Raw genomic sequence first — 19,970 nt, forward strand, 5'->3', positions numbered from 1 at the left:
ATGAGTTTTTAAATATATTTTTATATTAACCCCTTATCAGATAATATGATTTGCAAATATTTTCTCCTTTTCAGTAGGTTGCCTTTTCATTTTGTTGATGGTTTCCTTTGCTATACAGAAAAGCTTATTAGTTGGATGTAATCCCACTTGTTTATTTTTGCTTTTGTTGACTTTTGATTTTCTCAAATACAAAAAAACCATTGCCAAGATCAATGTCAAAGAACTTATCCCTGTGTTTTCTGGAGTTTTATGACTTCATGTCTCATGTCCAAGTTTTTAATTTATTTTGAATTAAGTTTTATGTATGGTGTAAGATAGGAGTCCAGTTTCATTTTTTTGCACATGGAAATTCAGTGTTCTCAGCACCATTTATTGAAGAGACTCTTCTTTCCCCATTGTATATTCTTGGCCCCTTTGTTGTAAATTGACTGTATGTGCATGGGTTTATTTCTGTGCTCTCTATTCTGTTCCATTAATCTGTGGCTGGTTTTCTTTTGTTTGTTTTTGCCAATACCATACTCTTGACTATAGCTTTGTAGTATAGTTTGAAATCAGGAAATACGATGCTTCCACCTTTGTTCTTTCTTAAGATTGCTTTGGCTACTAGGAGTCTTTGTTTGTGATTCCGTACAATTTTTAAGAGTGTGTTTTTTTATATATTTCTGTGAAAAAGGCCATTGTAATTTTGATAGGGATTGCACTGAATCTGTAGATTGCTTTAGGTAGTAGGGACATTTTAACAATATTAATTCTTATAATCCATGAGCACAGAGTATGTTTCCATTTATTTGTATCTTCTTCAACGTTTTTCATCAATCTCTTACATTTTTCAGTATACAGATCTTTCACCTCTTTTGTTAAATTTAATTCTAGGTTTAATTTTTTGATACAATTATAAATGGGATTGTTTTCTTAATTTCACTGTTAGTGTATAGAAACACAACTTGTTTTGTATAATTTTGTATCTTGAAATTTTAATGAATTAATTTATTCTAACGGTTTCTTGGTAGAGTTTTTAGGGTTTTCTATTTGTAATATGCCATCTGCTAATAGAGACAGTTTTACTTTTTTACTTTCTGATTTAGGTACCTTTGTTGTTCTTGCGTAATTGTTCTAGCTAAGGCTTCCAATACTATGTTAAATAAAAGTGGCTAGAGTGGGAATCCTTGTCATTTTCCTGGTCTTCGAGGAAAAGCTTTTAGCTTCTCAGTGTTGACCATAATGTTAGTGCCAGCTTGTCATATATGGCCCTTACTATGTTGAGGTACTTTCCCTCTATGTCTAGTTTGTTGAGAGTGTTTATCATGAATGGATGTTGCTCTCCTCAGCGTAGTACTCCCTGGGTTAGAATAGAAAAATTAAACTAAAATGTAATTCAACAACTTTATTAGAAAAGGGTACCAATAGCCCATGAGCTGCTTTTATCCTAGGCATTACCTATGTGTTTCACAATCACCAGGCGAATAATGGTGTGCGGGCCTTTCTCTTTGTATTAAAAAACTATTCCTCAGAGGAATACTTAGCCAAATCTCAGGTTTTAATACGTGTTCATATTTTCCCTACAGAAAAGAAATGTGTTTCTTGAAATAGCAAAAGATTAATCATGAGTAATTCATGGTTATAGTATGTTAAATTAGCATGTCATAGAATGTAAGTTTTGTTTAAATACTAGCATTTATTTAGGTACAAGATTAGATACCAATCACTGTACTTTTCCCCTTATTTCCTATTCTGATTTAAAGAGAAACCCTGCTTATTCTTCTCCCAGTATATTTTCCAGCTTGTATATAACATATAGTCAAAGTTTGGAGTGAGTCTCTCTCTAACCTTTGTTCTGCTGCCTGCTCCAATGAGGGAGTTAATTGTGATTGTATTTGCCACTTCTTTGTAAATGTTCATCCAATTTATAAGACTTTGAATGTAACTTAAGTCTTCTCGTCCCTTTTAATTTTAGGATACCGAAATGGTTGATTTAGATTCAGATGGTCCTGGTACTTCATCTGGAAGAAGGGTGAGTGAATAAATGGACTGCTGATAGACCAATTCCACCTGTTTGAAAAGTTGTTGGAAAGACTCACAAAACTGAGTATATACAGTTGTTACTCATTGCTAAATTTTATTACAGTGATACTGTAAGGATATGCAGCTGGATCATAGGGAAAAAGACACAGGCAAATCTGGGGGAAATCTGTATGTGGGCTTCTTTATGCTCTCTGCCTCCTTTGTGGGGCCACACAGAGCACACTCTTCCCCCAGCAATGGAAATGGAGCAACATGTGTGTGATTAGCGACTCAGTCTCTAAGGAGTTTATTGGGAGCTGGTTATGTAAACGCCATCTGACTAGCACATGCCAAGATTCTAGACTCGCAGAAAGCAGGAAAACACAGGAAAAGTTTCGGAAACCAGGTGTTCAGTACAAATCCCTTTGTTTGCACAAACAATGTAGATATAGCAGACCACCTTTATTATTTAGAAAACAGTTCAAATGCCAAGTTTCCAGATGCCAGCCAAGGTCCAACCCTGCAAGCAAGCTCTGCTAAAGATTAGCAGCCTTGAGTCTGTTATGTTAACTCTGTGTTGTATACTTCCCCCTCTATATTAATTAGACAAATATTTGTTCTATCTGAGGGAAAACTTTCCTTTCAAATACTGAAAAAGAGATCATATGAAACAGGCATCAAGTGGTAAAGACTAGCATTCATCATGACCACAAAGGATTTACTCAAATATACATATGAAGAGTTAATTAAAGAGCTTTTAGATATAATTCTATTAAAATCTACAGGTCAAATGCCGAGGCAGAAGACAGTCTTTAAAGTGTAATCCTGATGCTTGGAGAAAACAATGCAAAGAACTCTTGAGCCTTATTTATGAGCGTGAAGACTCAGAGCCATTTCGTCAGCCAGCTGATCATCTCTCTTACCTAGTAAGCATACAGTTGTTTAAATAATTGCCAATATGTAATTTCCCATGAATGTCTTTGCTCAGATCTAGTTAAGAGCCACTTTCCGGCTTCCTTCCTACCTTTTTTCTCCCTCCTACCCTCCTTCCTTTCTTCCTCTTCCTTCTTTGTTTGTGTATATTTGAATTGTGAAAGTGGGTAGTGTGATTAGTCATGACTTTTTAAAATGCCTGTCATGTATGTTGTGTGTAAATTACACATTTTTAAGCTAAGTTTGAATCTAAATATCTTTGTGATTCCTTCCTGCTTTTATTTAGGATATTTGTTAAATGCATTTTGCTAACTTCTGATACACTTCTACCTACTGTAGACCCTTGGTAACATATGTCAGCCCTGTTTAATTTATGTTAATAATTTAAGTGTTATCCAATATGATCACTTAGAGTAACCAATATACCATACTACTTTTCATCAAAGATAAAAGCATAAAAATTTAGATTATAGGATTCCTTTTCTAATATGTTGAGTAACCTTTTAGTATAGGTAACAAATCTGTTTTACAGAGAAAAGGTACAGCAATATTTCAGAAATACATCAGACCATCCTCTGAAATTAGTCAACATCAGTATTTTCTACATACACAGCTTTCAGTTGGGAAAAATTATTCAAATAATGAACAAGATTATGTTCAGCAAAGCTTGCTTTGTTCATTTGTAGGGAGTTTGGATAGAATAAATTAGTCTTGTGTTTTCATGGCGGAAGAGAATGGTGAATGTAGAATTCCTTTATCTTAAAGTACAATTGTAAAAAAACGTAATTCCAATTTATGGGTCTCTGAGCTTTAAATAATAATTGTATTGCAAGTCTTGATATTTTCTTGTAATGGTCTGGAAATACAGTATATCTTCTTTACCTTAATAGGGGCATCAAGAGCAAGAGGGAGAATCCTCAGAGTCAGTTGTTCTAGAAAGACAACAAGATCCACCTCTTTCTGAGGTAGGCCTAGTAGTCTCTTAAAAGATATATACTGGTTGTTTTTACTTTGTTTTACTTTAAAAATCCCTATATTACAAATAAACCTTTTATAATTGGCCAAGCAGTTTTCCATCTCTGCTCACTCCCTTTTTACCTTTGTTTGATTTTTTTGGTTGTTTATATTTTGTTTTTTAAATCAACATATGTTCTCAAAGAGTGTTTTGTACCATCTGCATAGGCGTTTGTTACTATAGATCTAAAGCCACTATAGCAGAGTATAACACATCAATATTACACAATAGAATTATGTCTGTACTACAGCTGATTATTCCCACTGGGATTTCATTCAGCAGGCTGACTGGGTCCTTCGTGTTTTGGTTATCATACTACACAAAGTTCCAAAATTTTTATTCTCTGAAAATCTTTGTTTTATAAACCATGCTGTGTTGGAATATACTTTTGATTTTTATGATTTAAGCAAAAAAAAAAAAAAAGACACATTAAGAGCAATTGTGGTTTCTCATACTTTAAAAAATATTTTTCTCTTTTTATATTTTTGCTCCCTTTTTTGTTTCTTTGGCTTCTATTTTGAGAGAAATGTGGTTATTTTACTTCGTACTGATTCTAAATATGATGAGGGAATCTCATACTGACAATGTTTTGACTTCAAACCATGTTTTTTTATTGATGGTTGTGGTATATACAGGTATACATTTCAGATTCAATTCCATATAATAACCCTAGAAATATCTTAAGTAGACTTGAAATATTTAGGTCAAAATAGAAACTTCACCTTCCCCTAATCAAAACCAAACTAATTCTGAATATATGAGAATGAAGACCTTAGATGAAGCAAAAGTGTCATATTCATTAAAGAGGCACAGACATGGCCAATTTGGCTGACCTTCCACTAATGACATCTTAGGTAGAATGCCTTCAAAGCTGGAAATGTCTTGGAAATATGTAGTTAATTTGTGATACGGAGCTATTTAATTATATGTGAATTATCCCATCTTCTACTTTCATTGAGCAGTTTGCCAAGGAATTGGGGATTACTTCAGCCTTTAAACAAAAAATGGAATTTTGTTCAATGGACTTCTGTAGGGATAAAGCCAATGGCTATGGATTTTCTATTCTGTCCCTTCAGAGAGTCATACGGTTATTGACTGCAGGGTGAAGGCTAAGGCCCTCCCATAGGCCACTGATGTTTTTCAGAGTCACCAAAAGAGCTCTGTTAAATGGATGGTTTGAGGTTGGGGGAAGCAGTTGGCAGATTGAAAAGCAATCTCTTTATTTCATGATGACTTGTTGATGCAAATCTCAGTCCCGTTGATTATGTAGTATTGTTACCCAGCCCGTGTATTTAATAACACATTCTTCTTTGTAGGATTATCAAGGTGTTATAGACACTCCTATGGACTTCAGCACTGTGAAAGAAACTTTGGAAGCAGGAAACTATGGTAGTCCTCTGGAATTTTATAAGGATGTTCGCCAAATATTCAGCAACTCCAAAGCTTATACCTCTAATAAAAAGTCAAGGGTATGAAAAACCAATTTTTAGGTGGATTAATCATCTAAGCATTTAGTTATATATATCAGGCAGCTTTTTCTTTCACCAGTTTTAAAATTGCTAAACAAGTATGTACTACAGTTTTGACATAGTTACTGAAGTTTAATTCTCAGTATTTCTCTGACAGTTTATTAGGCATGTATAAAGATACATTTAGCAGTCATTCTGAAATTAAGCACCTCTTTCTTTCTCCTACCTGCCTCATCTTTATTCTTTAGTAATACTTACATCTGCCAGAGAGAGGTGAAGTGAAGAAGAGGTAGTGATTTGAGTACCCTTTAATATGTCCAATAAATAATTTGAGAAATAAAAGGGGTTGACAGTATTAATTTATATAAAATAGTTAGATTAGCTCTGAATATTTATTCCCTTTATTATAACAAATAGTGAACCATATTGGGAAGTGACAGCTATTTATTCATACTCACATTTAATATTTTCCCTATTTTGTCAGAACTTAATATCTTGAGAAAAAATAATAATAATTTTGTGTTTTGTAATCACCGGTATCTGATTACCTTTTAAATAAGTTGCACAGTAAGTATATAACTTGCCCACTTCCATCTCATATGAAATGAATTTTCACCAGTTTCTGTAGGCATAATTTTTTTCACATTTATTTCCCACATTTACATGTGCTGGGTGTGCCAAAAAAATGTATACACGTGACTTGTATTCATCTTTTGTTATTGGTATATGTTGAATATTACAATTTTTTTATTAAATTTATTGGGGTGATATTATAATTTTAATAGTTTTTTTTTCCTTTCTTAAAATGTGTATACCTCTGTATACTTAGATATGTTTATATATTCTTTAAAACAGTAGGCTTTATATTTTGAAGCCTTTTTTAACTTATATGAGCATTTTCCCATGTCATTATTACTCTTAGAAAATAGAAGTTTTACTGTCTGTATAGTATTCAATTATATGGTAGTTTTATGTTATTTCACTAGTGTCCTAGTACTGGAGATTTAGGTTGTTTCTAGTTTTTCATTTTACATGAATAATGCTGTGGCTAACATCTTTAACATCCTTGAACATAATTATTTTGTGTGTAGTTCTCTGATATTTCCTTAGGATAAATTCCCAGAAGTGTAAAAATTATTAGCCAAAGGATATGTATATTTTTATGATTTTTGGCACATACTACAAATTGCCATTTAGAATGTTGTTCTAGTTAAAATGCCCACTGGAAATGTATTGGAATTTTTTTTTCCCTACCGTTCCTAACATTGAATGTTATCTTTTAAAAACCTTTATTGAGTTTTAGTTAAAAATGGTATCTTGTTTTAATTGTTCAGGAATTTTTCAACTGTGGGAAAGAGCATGTATATTTATGAAAGAATGATGCTGATATTGGTCCAGGCATGTTTATACCTTTTATTTTTTATATAATTAATGTATAGTTGGTAAAACAAGACTAATTTCTATGTTTTCAGATCTATAGCATGACGCTGCGATTATCTGCCTTATTTGAAAGTCACATTAAAAATGTCATCTCTGAATATAAGTCAGCAATCCAGAGTCAGAAGAGGAGAAGGCCACGGTACAGAAAACGTCTGAGAAGCAGCAGCAGTTCGTTATCTAGTAGCAGAGCTCCTAGGTATATTACATTGATATAGCATTTTATGTTTTCATAGCATTTTGTGCATATTGCCTCATTTCTTAAAAGTTTATTGGATAGTGTGAGGGGCTCCCAAGACCCAAGATATTTTCTTTTAAGAAATCTTGCACCTGTGTAAAGATGCAAAGATGCAGTTGGTAACCCAAAGCTTTGTTTATGTGGATTTTACTATACCAAAAACTTTTTTTTTTAATTTTAAAGATTGAAGTTTAACTGTCATATTACCAATTTGAAGCATTTCACTTAAATTATCGGGCATTTCTTCTTTGGTCAGCTTAAGCATTTTGTATCATACTGTCTTTCATAACATGTTGCTCATAGAAAAAGTGTTCATTCTTACATATTTTTACTTGTAGTCCAAAAGGGAAACAGAAACAAATGAAATTGCAGCCTAAAAATGACCAGAATACCTCAGTGTCTTATGCCAGGACTAGCTCTCCTTTCTCGTCTCCTGGTAAATATGTCTTTTGTTTTTGGTGTTCTGTATTTCTGTTTAATACTGATATTAAGGATATAGAAAAGGCAGCATGGTTTAGAATACAAAGAGCAGTGGATTTCAATGTGGAAAAGTTGTGTTTTATTCCCAATTTCTTCTCTCTAGCTATGTCGTCCTGGGTAACACATTAGACCATAGGATTAAGTTTCTTCATTTTTAAAATAAAAGTGTTAAGACTATAGATGAATTTTAAACTTTCTTAGTTTTACTTCTATAACTTCTAGCACTTATCTACAATATATTTGCCAACATAGGAATTGAGGATTCTTTATGTGTGGAAGTGATTTCTTTGGACAAGTTTTTCTGACATTCTGTCCTTAAAAGCTTAATTATGTTATAAAACATTTGTTCTCAAAATAGCCATATTTCCTTCTTCAGACAACTCACAATTTTGATGTTAGAGTAGAATAACTGAGTGAGATACTGTTAGAAAAACAGCCTGACTTTCCTAAAAACATGATAATTACAGCCTTTTTAAATGTAAGTTTCAGATGCTGCTGATGGGCTTTCACTATATTTACTTGATGATGAACTGGATGGGCCGTTTTCTTCATCAAGCTTCAGTGGATATAGCCGAAGTGGAAATAACCATGACCCAGGGAAAGCCAAATCATTTCGGAATAGAGTTTTGCCAATTAAACAAGGTAGGAAATAAATACAGACAGGGCATTCTTTGTTCCCTTATAATGGCAAATGAACTATGTAAAAGCTGGTGTATTTCAGTAGTAAAAGTTAGTATGCCCTTATAGTTAATGAGGATTTTAATGTTGTCAAATTTGACTGAGACAGGGTTTTGTATCCAAAACTAGGAATAGGCCATTATTAGCAGATCTCAAATAATACTTCCAAACATATTTTAGTCTTTTAAAACAAAATGTAAAATTAATAGGAAGGAAAAACTAAATGAAGAGATCTTTCCTCACACACATAAAAACTGGACTATTAGACACATTTAGGATTTTTCATATATTAAGCCATATTAATAACAAAGGCAAAAATTTTTCCAGAATCATCTTTAAATAGGGCTCATTTTTTAAAGGCCTACTCCAATTTAAAAAAAAAAAAAGGTTTGGGTTGACAAATTAAAATTAGCCTTCTTTTAGTCAACACCTACTTCTACCACCTTCCTTTCATTTTTCTAGTTATATAACTAAAATGTTCTGTTTCCTTGGGGCCTGCTGTCTCAATAATTCAGTGGCTTTCAGATTGCTCTGCCTGTTTCTGTGTAATCCGCAGAGGTGCTTTAAGGAATTCTCAAAAGAGCCTTTGCCATTCAACCAGAACAACTCTTTTTAGTTCATGTAATGAGCTTCCATATAACTTTTATTTAAGGAGAATTTTTCACCGATTAAAAAGAAATCACTGATCTAATAATTCATTATCACATGCTTTCATTTTGGACCATGTCAGTGGGCATCTTTTTTTATGCAAACTTTCTTCTTATACTTAGCCCTATTTATGAACCTTGACCATGTTCAAAGAAAGTTCTAATGTGTTCATCTATTTGAACTTTGTGAATAGTTACTATGCTTTTATAGATATCTTTATTGGAATACACATTTTTATTTTGTATAAATTTTAATGAAATCTTAAGTACCTTATCCATTGTTATTGAAGTATCAAATAACTCAAAAATAGACTCTCCAAAAATATATTTTATATTGGTTACGTGAGAAATATTGAAACATATCTGATGACTCTAGGATAGTTATTGACTTTATTTTCCCTATTTTTTGTCTTTACTCTCTCTGATCCTGCCGCACATTACATATTCATGCTATTTCCATCTCTTTTTGCTCTTTCCTTCACTGTCAAGCTTTTAGAAAGAGTAGCTGATACTTCCTGCCTTTATTTTCTTTCCATATAAACATTCTGTTATCCATTACAGTCTGGCTTCTGCCTCCACCACTCTCCAGAAACTGTTCTCTCCAGATTCACCAGTAATCTTTAAGTGACCAACCAGAGTCTGTATCATTGCATGAGGTTGATGACATCCCCTAGGAACTCTACTGCCTGGCTTCTATAGTCTATTGATTCTCCTATGTCTCTGTTTCTCCTGTATGTCTATATTTTCTGTTCTTTTCTTTTGCCCTACTTGCCTCCTATATGCAGAGTTTCCCATCTTTTCTATTTCTGTTTTTTTCTTTCAAATAAAGGAATCTAACAGCTACTTTAGTGATCTTTATGCTGATGACTCCAAATTCATATATCTAGCCTTAGCATCTGTTTATTCTACCAATCTCATTTCCAAGTGCTTCCTAAAAAAAATTTCCCTTGGGTGCTTATCATTCATCTTTCTGTCTCGTGTTTGCTTCTTTTTCTGCACTCACTATTTTATTTGATGGTACCACCATCTTCCTAATCACCCATCTTAAAATTTTGCAGTGTTCTTTGACTCTCCTCTGACCCCTCATATCCAGTCAGTTGCTAAGTTTTGTAAATTCCACAACTCTTTAAAACCACTTAAATCTTTTATTTACACTTCCTATTGCTATCACTTTAGTTTCTAGCCTAGTCTATTAGCTTGGGCTGTCAAAAGATACCATAGACTAGGTGGCTTACAAAACAGATATTTATTTTTAGCAGCTTTATTGTGATATTGACATAAAAATTATATATATTTAAAGTATACAGCTTGATGTTTCAATACATTGTGGCATGGTCACCACAATCAAACTAATTAACATATCCATCACCTCTTCGTGGTTACTCTGAGTGTGTGTGTGTGTATGTTGAGAAGATTTAAGATCTATCCTAGCAAATTTCAAATACACAATACTGTATTATTAACTATAGTAACCATGCTGTACATTATATATCTAGAACTTACTTCTTCTGAATAATGGGATCTTTGTACCCTTTGACCAATACCTCCCTATTTCCCCTCCCCCAGCCTCTGGCAACCACCATCTTAGTCTGCTTCTGTGAGCATGACTATAATCATACAGTGCTTAACTACGGGGATATGTTCTGAGAAATGCGTCTTTAAATGACTTTGTTGTTGTGCGAACATCATAGAGTTTATTTACACAGACCTAGATGGTATAGCCCACTTACACACTTGCTATATGGCATAGGCTACAAGCCTATACAGCATGTTACTGTTCAAAACAACACAAGATCAAATCAAGCACAAGAGAAAATGAGGTAATCAAGAGACACGGTGAACACAAGATGGATTAAGACTGCTGCTGGTTTATCATAGCATATGGTTTCACAGCAAACATTTTTTTTAAGTAAAAAGAAGTGCACTATAAAATAACAATGAAAAGCATAGTATAATAAATACATAAACCAGTAACAAAGTCATTTATTATCATTATCAAGCATTACATACTGTACATAATTATATGTTCTATAGTTTTATATGACTGGCAGCACAGAAGGTTTGTTTACAACAGCATTACCACAAACACATGAGTAATGTGTTGTGCTACAATATTACTATGGCTACAATATCAATAGGCGATAGCAATTTTTCAGCTCCATTACAATCTTTTGGGACCACCATCATATATGTGGTCCATCATTGACTGAAACATCATTATACAGTGCATGACTGTATTTTAGATTACACATATAAGTGACATGTAATATTTCTTTTTCTGTCTTGCTTATTTTGTTTAACATAATGTCCTCCAGCAATAGACAGATAGATAGATAGATAGATAGATAGATAGATAGATAGATAGATAGATAGATAGATAATGTATATGGTTTCCATATCTTAGCTATTTTGAATAATCTGTAATGAACAAGGGAGTACAGATATATCTTCAAGATCCTGATTTCAATTCTTTTAGATATATACTCATAAAGGGGATTGCTGGATCAAATGGTAGTTCTATTTTTAATTTTTGAGGAGCCTCCAGACTGATTTTCATAGTGGCTATACTAATTTACATTTTCACCAGAAGTGTACAAGGTTCTCTTTTCTCCACATCCTCACCAACACTTATTTTTTATTTTTTTGATACTAGCAATCCTAACAGGTGTGAGGTGATACCTCATTGTGGTTTTGATTTGCATTTCCCCGATGATTAGAGATGTTGAGCACCTTTTCATATACTTAAAAGAGACATTTTCTCACTTCTGGAGGCTCAACCTCCAAGATCAAGATGCCAGCAGGGTTGGTGTCTGGTGAGGGCTCTTGTCCTGACTTTCTGATGGCTGCCTTTTCGCTGTGTCCTTACGTCGCTTTTTCTCTGTGCACCCACAGACAGGGAAAGAGAGAGCGAGCACTCGTGTGTTTTCCTCTTACAAGGACACCAGTACTAATACATTAGCGCCCACGCTTGTGACTTCACTTCACTTTAATTAAAAACTTCCTTAAAGGCCTTATCTCCAAATACAGTCACACTGGGGGTAAGGGGTACAACATAATGTATTCTGGGCGTGATGCACTTCAATCCATAACACCAAGAGTATTAGATTAATCTTGTAACTATGGTTACCATACAACCCTAAGCTTTGCTCCTTCCAGTCTCCTCTCTTTGTTTTTCCTCCTACCTCACTGGTTATTCGTTCTCAATTATCTTTGCCTGTTCTTTATCTTTAAATGTTGGACTATCTCAAGTCTCAGTGTTCAGCTACCTTCTCTCACTTTACTTGCTTTCTCAATGATGTCTCTCAGTTCTCCTGACCCTAAATGTCATCTTTTTACTGAGAATTTCCAAAATTATATCTCTAGCTTTATCTGAGTCTCCCCTGAGCCTCTCGACTGGTCTATCCACCTGCTTTTTTGCTTTTTCTAATGTCTTTATGTGGGTCTCTAGTATTTGAAACTGGAATTTTGATTTTTCTACCAGCCTGCCCATACCTTTTCCTCCTATAGCATTCTCCAACTTAGCAAAATATCTAACATTCACCCAGTTGCTCGGGCTATAAACCCCAGAAATTGACCTTCATTCTTTGCTTAGCACTTGACATTCCAATCCATCAGCTATTCCCATAAGTTCAAACTTTAAAAATAAAGGTTGGTTCTGGTGGCTCCTCTAGAAGGAAACATTCCAAATCTAGTCATTTCTCAACACCTATACTGATACATCCTTCATCGTGTCTTACCCAGACTAGCAATGGACTTCCAACTGGTCTCTGCTTCCAATCCTTCCCTTCTATAATCTGTTCTCTATACACCAACCATAGCACTCTTTTAAAAATGTAATCAGATCCTGTCATTCTCCAGCTTTAAAACCCTTCACTGGTAATCACCTCCCACTACTTCCTCTTTTCTCTTCCACTCTAGTTATACTGGGTTTCTATTTCCTTTGATGGAATACTTTCCCCAGATCTCACTTCATTCAGTTCTTTTCTCAAATACTACCTCTGCAGAAAAGTCTTTCCTATATAAAATACCCCGTACATACATTCACACTCTTTTTTTTAGCCTCTTTCTTTATAGCATGTATTATTATATTATTTGTTCACTTCATTGTATAGCAAACATTTCCTACTGAAATACAAATTCAGAGAGCAATAACTTTGTCTCATAACTGCCCTATTTCAAGCTCCACGCAGTGCCTGGCCTGTAGTAGATAATCAGTAAATATTTGTCGAATGAATAAGTGAAATTATTCTGTTACATGTTCCCAGATAATTCTTTCTAGAGTTCAAGACCTTAAAATTTCTGCCTAGCTATCTCACCACCAACATCCTTGCACAGTCTCTCTCCCCCCAAAAAAGCAATCAGACAAAAATCAGAACTTTAGTATCTTCCATTTCCAACAGATTTAAATTCATACTCCAACACTCTCCATGAATTTACTCCATATATCTTTGGGCATTAAATATTGGTTTTATTAGTTTCAGGTGTACAAAGCAATGTAATAATTAGACATTTACACCCCTTACAAAGTGATAACACCCCCCAAGTCTATTACCCCTCTTACATCATATATAGCTGTTACAATACCATTGACTATATTCCCTATGCTGTACTTTACATCCTATGAACATATATAGATAGATAGATAGATAGATAGATAGATAGATAGATAGATAGATAAGATAGATAGACTGTTTATTTTACTTTTGATCAGAATAACTAGCTTACCAGTGTCATAGCTTAACTTTAAAAAATCATTCATCTTGATTTAGATCAATCCTTTGATGGACCCCTTGCAAATGGTGATAGCAGAGAGCTCCGAACAGGAATCAAGAGAAAACTGCTTAGTGCATCAGAAGAAGATGAAAGCATGGGAAGAGAAGATAAAGAGAAAAACGAAACAAAAGAGAAGTCACATTTATCCTCCTCAGAGAGTGGAGAGTTAGGATCCAGTTTAAGTTCTGAAAGTACCTGTGGTTCTGATTCTGACTCTGAATCAACTTCCAGAACAGATCAAGATTACATTGATGGAGACCATGACTATAGTAAATTCATACAAACCAGGCCTAAGAGAAAACTCAGAAAGCAATATGCCAATGGAAAAAGAAACTGGAAGACGAGAGGTACAGGAGGAAGGGGCAGATGGGGCAGATGGGGCAGGTGGAGTAGAGGAGGCAGAGGAAGAGGCGGCAGGGGGCGGGGGGGTCGAGGAAGAGGTGGAGGTGGCACGAGAGGGAGAGGGAGAGGGAGAGGAGGAAGAGGTGCTTCCAGAGGAACCACCAGAGCCAAGCGAGCACGTGTTGCAGATGACGAATTTGATACCATGTTTTCAGGACGTTTCAGTAGACTGCCTCGAATTAAAACTAGAAACCAGGGCAGGAGGACTGTTTTATATAATGATGATTCCGATAATGACAATTTTGTGTCCACTGAAGATCCCCTGAATCTTGGTACATCCAGATCAGGCAGAGTGCGGAAAATGACAGAAAAAGCCAGGGTTAGCCATCTCATGGGATGGAATTATTAACAGTTAATAAATTTAGAATAATTTAAAAATTCAATGGCCTTCTACTGCAGGGAATTACCCAGGAAACCTACAAAGCAAGTTGTGTGGGGACTTATGCTTCCTTTCACATTGGTGCTTTTCCATTATGCCAGTATACATTTGTTTCGAGACTTGATCTCCACACTTCATTTGTTCAGACAAGCCTTACTCATTAGGCCTTAAATTTAAAAAAAAAATTGTGCGCGCACACACACACACACACACACACACACTACAGATTTACTACAGTAAAGGAGCATTCAGCTTCTTAAGAGTAGCATGACATTTTTATCTCAATAGAATATCCCTCTTTTGCTTTTCTATCATAGAAGTATAGCACCTTCTTACAGAGTTTTATATAGTTTGTTTTTGCCATTTTGATTCCTGTACCCAGTAATAATAACTTTTGCACAATACACCAATCCTAAAGGCAGCTATTAAATGTTTACAGTTTCTATATTGTAAGAACGATCTGGATTATTTTACTCTTCCCAGGCCAAACTTTCATTAATTGTACTGAACTGAAGTATATATTTATACTACAGTTTTTTGGGGGTGGGGGGACCTTAATATGCTTTTTATTGATTTGCTTAATTCATGTTAAAGGTGAGAAAGGGTTGGTGCCTTGTAAATATGTAGCAAATCTTTGTGGTGTGTCCTGATGTGTGCATTAACTTTATTAAAAAAGAGTACTTGAGGTATTGATATAGACAAGGTGCCAAATGCAGAAGTTTCTTGCATCCATTTTCTTTGCCCTGTTTTATTTTACTGCATTAACAGAACTTGTGTAGCTTAAAGGATAACTTAACCATTTGAAAAGTCCTCGTCCACAAAGAGTAACTTTGAATAGTAGCTCAGCTACCTCTATAACTACAACTACTGGGAACGTTAAGGAAAACAGATGCTGTTATTCCTTACTGACTAAGAACTAGAACAAGCTTGGTGGGAATGAATACTCATAAGTTATAAGATGAGAGGTTGTTAATAATCATATGGGCTCTCAAATTAATAGTTGTAATTAAACTTTATAAGTATAGTATGCTCTACATTAGACTTCTTAGAACATATTTATGTAAGTAGACTTGGGCTACTGCTTATATGTCTCTGCTATCACAATTTAATAGCTGTGAGTGACTGGTTTTCATTTGAATTTTAAAATGTAGCAAAGCACCTAGTTTGAGTTGGAATGTTTTGGCTAGCTAACATTTTGAATCAACGTTAATCGGTTCTGCTCATATCATTCCAAAAGGTTCTTTTGTTATACTCTTTCAGAAAAGAACCTAATTGCATTGCATACTGATATTTTGAATTATTTTATAGATGGAAGGAAAAAGTCTTTAAAAACCTTATGGTTTTGCTTATAGCATTAGAGTGCACATGGTTCCATAAGAAAGGTTGAGCTCTCAGATTCAATTTTACTCCTCAAATTTGAGAGATTGCAAATTCGCTAATTTGTTAGATACATAGATTTTTGAGGTGGAAGGGAACATATTGATCTCTGTTTCTGTAACATCAGATTTGCTATGTTTAGACTTGTGGGATAAACAAAATTTATTAATGTATGCCTAGTAATCCCAGGATAGTTCTTAAGCTAATGCGTTCGTCTCATGCTTTCAATCATTTCATGCATCTGAAATTCCTTACGTGCAGAGGAAGGAGTACACACATAACTTTGCTTTTTTGGTTGGGTTGGGTGGGGATTATTCTTGGACTAACATCTTTAAAAATTTTTTCACTTGCAGTAGAAATGATGTTCAGGCTTTAAGAAAGTATTGTGAATTGTTAATGGCACTAACTTCTGTTAACTGGACAGTAGATCAAGCTGACTTTTTTTTTTTGTAGTGTTTTTTTCCACTAAACCAAAACTACTTCTGGTTATAACTCGACTGCCACTTTTAACCATAGTACAGATTTAAAAATGTCCATATTTTATTTTTGCTAGAATGTACTATTTTAGTTATTCACTAAAATAGTATTTTGGGGCATTTAGATTAAATTTGTGCCTGTGTTTTCCTGGAATCAATAACACTTTGGCCTACCCTAATCAAAATAATAAGTTACTTAAATTCATGGATGTACCCAAATGTGTATCACATGTATTGTTTTAGTGTGAAATTTTTTGTTGACATTCTTCTATGGAGAGCTGACCTCTTTGAAATGTAGAAGAATTGCCATCTGTGATTTTAGCTGTCTGAAGCTTTATTTATAATTTATTTTGAAAAATAAAAATGCCACATTTATTCCCCAAATGTCAAGCTTTTCTAGGTTTAGGTAATTAGAATAAGAAGGCTAAAGACATTTTCAAGCATATTTTATATGTAGTGAAATACTGTGAAAATACTAGTGACAGCATTTTGCTGTAATGTTGATTTCAGTTATTAGGATTTAAAGAGTTAGTTACCAGGGTATGATAGATGAGCATAGTTATCATTTGTTAAAAAAAAAAACAATAACAACAAACAGATCATTTTCTGTTTGCATGCAAATTATTTTAATAAGTGTGAAAATAAAAGTTTGGAAGACAGTATTTTTACTTTTATATCTGTATTTACCCCCCCCATTTGTACTTTGCTTTTTTTTGTAACACTGCCTCCTGTGAATGTGTTGTGATTTGTATTGCATTGAATATTTTATTGCTTTAATTTTTTAGAGGCCCTTTACACCTAAATGAGATCTGGGTTCAGCCATAGCAAAGCAAGTAGGAAATGAGCTAAGACTGTTGAAGAAAAGTCTAAATCTTAAGTGAATTGCTAAGAAAAAAAAAAACACACATGTTTAGGCCCATGAGAGCATTCGGATGTATAAGCCAAATCCTGTGCTAGATATTAATAGTCAGTGAACTATAACATTTCTCATGAATGGTAATAATGTTTTAATTCCCAGCTTTAAGATCTTAGCGTATGTATCTGCTTAGAAAACAGAATTAATGTGTTTTTTCTATGGCTTGCTGTATGTATCTCTTCCAGCAATCAGATGTGCTTCAAAACATTCACTAGCCTGTTAGCCTACTGACTAAATTTATATGTGTGTGTGTGCGTGTGCGCATGTGTGTGTGTAGTTTTTTTTTCCAACTTAACACACTATCTCAGAAAAAAAAGAATATATTGTATGGAAGACAGCTGTGTTCACTGTCTACCAATTCTTCGCCTCTGTTGTAAAGCACTTAGCTTGTATATATACTGCTTGATCATCCATTTTGTTATACCTCCTAGATAAACAGTCTAGGTTTTGTTGTGTACATGTATCCCTCTATTTTTTTCATTTAATTTGCCCTTCATTTATTTCTTTTTCTGTTTCCCTTCCCAGAAATAAGGCTTGTGCTAGAATTCTGCCAAGTAGCACTTTGTTTCTCCCAGAGTGAAATTCATAAATCTCATGCGTACAACTGTGTGCTCAGATATCTAACTAAGCCTTCCAATACTTTGAAATACATTTGAGTGATTTATCTTTTTTTTGTAATCCTTTAGATTTTCCTCAGAAAATAACAGTGATTTAAAGAGAAAGATGTGAATGCCACCTGTAACTTTTTTATAAAAACTTTTTTGAGCATTTTTCGAAATGTGTATGTTTGTGGTAGTGATAAACACCTTATTACTTGCTTATATATCTTGGAAGTTATTTTATGCACATTTACCAACTGGTACTTATCTTTAAAGTTGGAATTTTCACCTCCACAAAAAGGAGACTTAACATCTTGTGTAATTTTTAGTATATTTCGATGCCTTTTAGTTCTGGGGGGAAGGAACGGAACTTTTGACATTTAAAGTTCATTGTTTTAAATGTTAACCCAACCCCCAACTTTTTGTGGTACATGAGGCTTTGTGAAAGTTTTGTTGAAAATAGAATATTCTAAGATCACTTTTAAGACTTGTTTTAAAAATTAGTGTGAAAATGTTTTCATGTATTTTTTTTCTTTTTACCTCTTAGTGGAAGTTTCTTTACCGAGTTTTAATTACCAAGTTTATCAAGTTTTGTTTGAATTCTAATATGAAGTTTAAAATTCTTTCATGGTGCTGTATTTTGTGGAATGTGGAGTGCCCTCAGGTTTCTTGACATTTATTTCTTATGTAGCCTTATCCTCGATTATTTCCTTTTTCATCATTCCTCTCCTGCTTTTACCCTTACTTCTCTTTCTGCAATGAAGACTTTACCTAATTTAGCACACTTCAACGAGACTGGCAATTTATGATTCATTGATAGAAGTACAGTAGAAAGGCCCTGCAGTTTAGAGTTAAGATGTGTTTGTTTGTTTATTTATATGTGTGTCCATTTGTTATTCTTATACCTATCTTAAGTCTAGAATATGAGACTTTGACATATAAAAGCATGATAAGTATTTTCTAAAAAATAAGGCTATTGATACATACATACTAAAGTCGCCATTGGTAATTGACTTTTAAAATCACATACAAAAATATTTAGAAACCCAGTTGGGAAATGTGTTTTTACATATGTCACCAGATGCACATTAGGCAGTACTACAAATGTTAATTCTTTAAACAATACTGTGGTGATGGCAATCAGTAATTTATTTCTTTGTCTTGTAACTTACCATCCTTGTCTTTTGTAATCTCACAAAGTATTAACAAAACTGTACCTTATGTTTGTTCTTAGTATCCATAAGTTTTAAGATGAAAGAACAGTTAATAATTGATGTGATGTTTTACATGGACAAAATGTCCATTAAACTAAAATTCAGTAAAGAAAGGTAAACTAAACTGGCTTGGTTTATAAAAGATGTTTTGTTTGGCAAATATCAGTCATTATAAGCAATTATCTTCAAAGACAAAAAAAACTGGACTAATTTGTTGCCATTCTTTATGGGATGTTTACAATAAAATTCCAAGTTGTTTGGAATCAGTTGCACTCTTGCTACTTTATGCCATAACTCAGGTACTGGAGATAAATTGACAAAAAAGAAATATGGCGTTACCTTTTCATTATCCAGCTTCAGAGACTATAACATGTAACTCTTGGGTCCTTTCTTCTTTCTTGTGCTCCCTACTACCCTGTTTCCCTGAAAATAAGACCTAACCAGACAATCAGCTCTAATGTGTCTTTTGGAGCAAAAATTAATATAAGACCCGGTTTTATATTAGATTATATTATATAAGACCAGGTCTTAGATTAGATCGGATCAGAGCAGATTAGATTAGATTAGATTAGATAAAACCTGGTCTTATTTTAGTATAATTTTTTATTCCAAAAAGATCCATTAGAGCTGATTTTCCGGTTAGGTCTTATTTTCAGGGAAACACAGTATCAGAGAGAATTAAGGCACTTTTTTTTTTTTTTTTGCCTTAGTCATTGCAGATATCCTGGGTCAGTTTTAGATAATAAATATGTTAACATTTTAAAAGTGGGCTGTTTGGTGAATTAAATAACAGCCTGCTAAGCTTTAGTCAACAGTTGTTTTGTACAGCTTTTAAATGAATACATTTATAATGTCTATGGCTTATAAACTTTAGCAGCTGAGCTATGAATCTCTGGCATTTTTATTTATATTAAAATTGCCCACAGAGGCTTAGTT

General features: G+C 33.9%; 1 protein-coding gene across 1 annotated transcript in view; it reads left to right on the plus strand.

The window, feature by feature from the left end:
- The window catches only part of BRWD3 (bromodomain and WD repeat domain containing 3), a 105,907-nt gene extending 86,618 nt beyond the window's left edge, over positions 1-19,289 (plus strand). The window contains exons 34-41 of the mRNA XM_081042904.1: positions 1,955-2,011; positions 2,787-2,927; positions 3,825-3,899; positions 5,266-5,418; positions 6,891-7,054; positions 7,432-7,529; positions 8,057-8,215; positions 13,668-19,289. Coding sequence (XP_080899030.1) covers positions 1,955-2,011; positions 2,787-2,927; positions 3,825-3,899; positions 5,266-5,418; positions 6,891-7,054; positions 7,432-7,529; positions 8,057-8,215; positions 13,668-14,422 — 1,602 coding nt within the window. The 3' untranslated portion in view covers positions 14,423-19,289. The remainder of the gene's footprint in view (positions 1-1,954; positions 2,012-2,786; positions 2,928-3,824; positions 3,900-5,265; positions 5,419-6,890; positions 7,055-7,431; positions 7,530-8,056; positions 8,216-13,667) is intronic.
- The last annotated feature ends 681 nt before the right edge of the window (positions 19,290-19,970 follow it).

The sequence above is a fragment of the Rhinolophus hipposideros genome (assembly GCF_964194185.1).
Source record: "Rhinolophus hipposideros genome assembly, chromosome: X".
NCBI classification, from domain to species: domain Eukaryota; kingdom Metazoa; phylum Chordata; class Mammalia; order Chiroptera; family Rhinolophidae; genus Rhinolophus; species Rhinolophus hipposideros.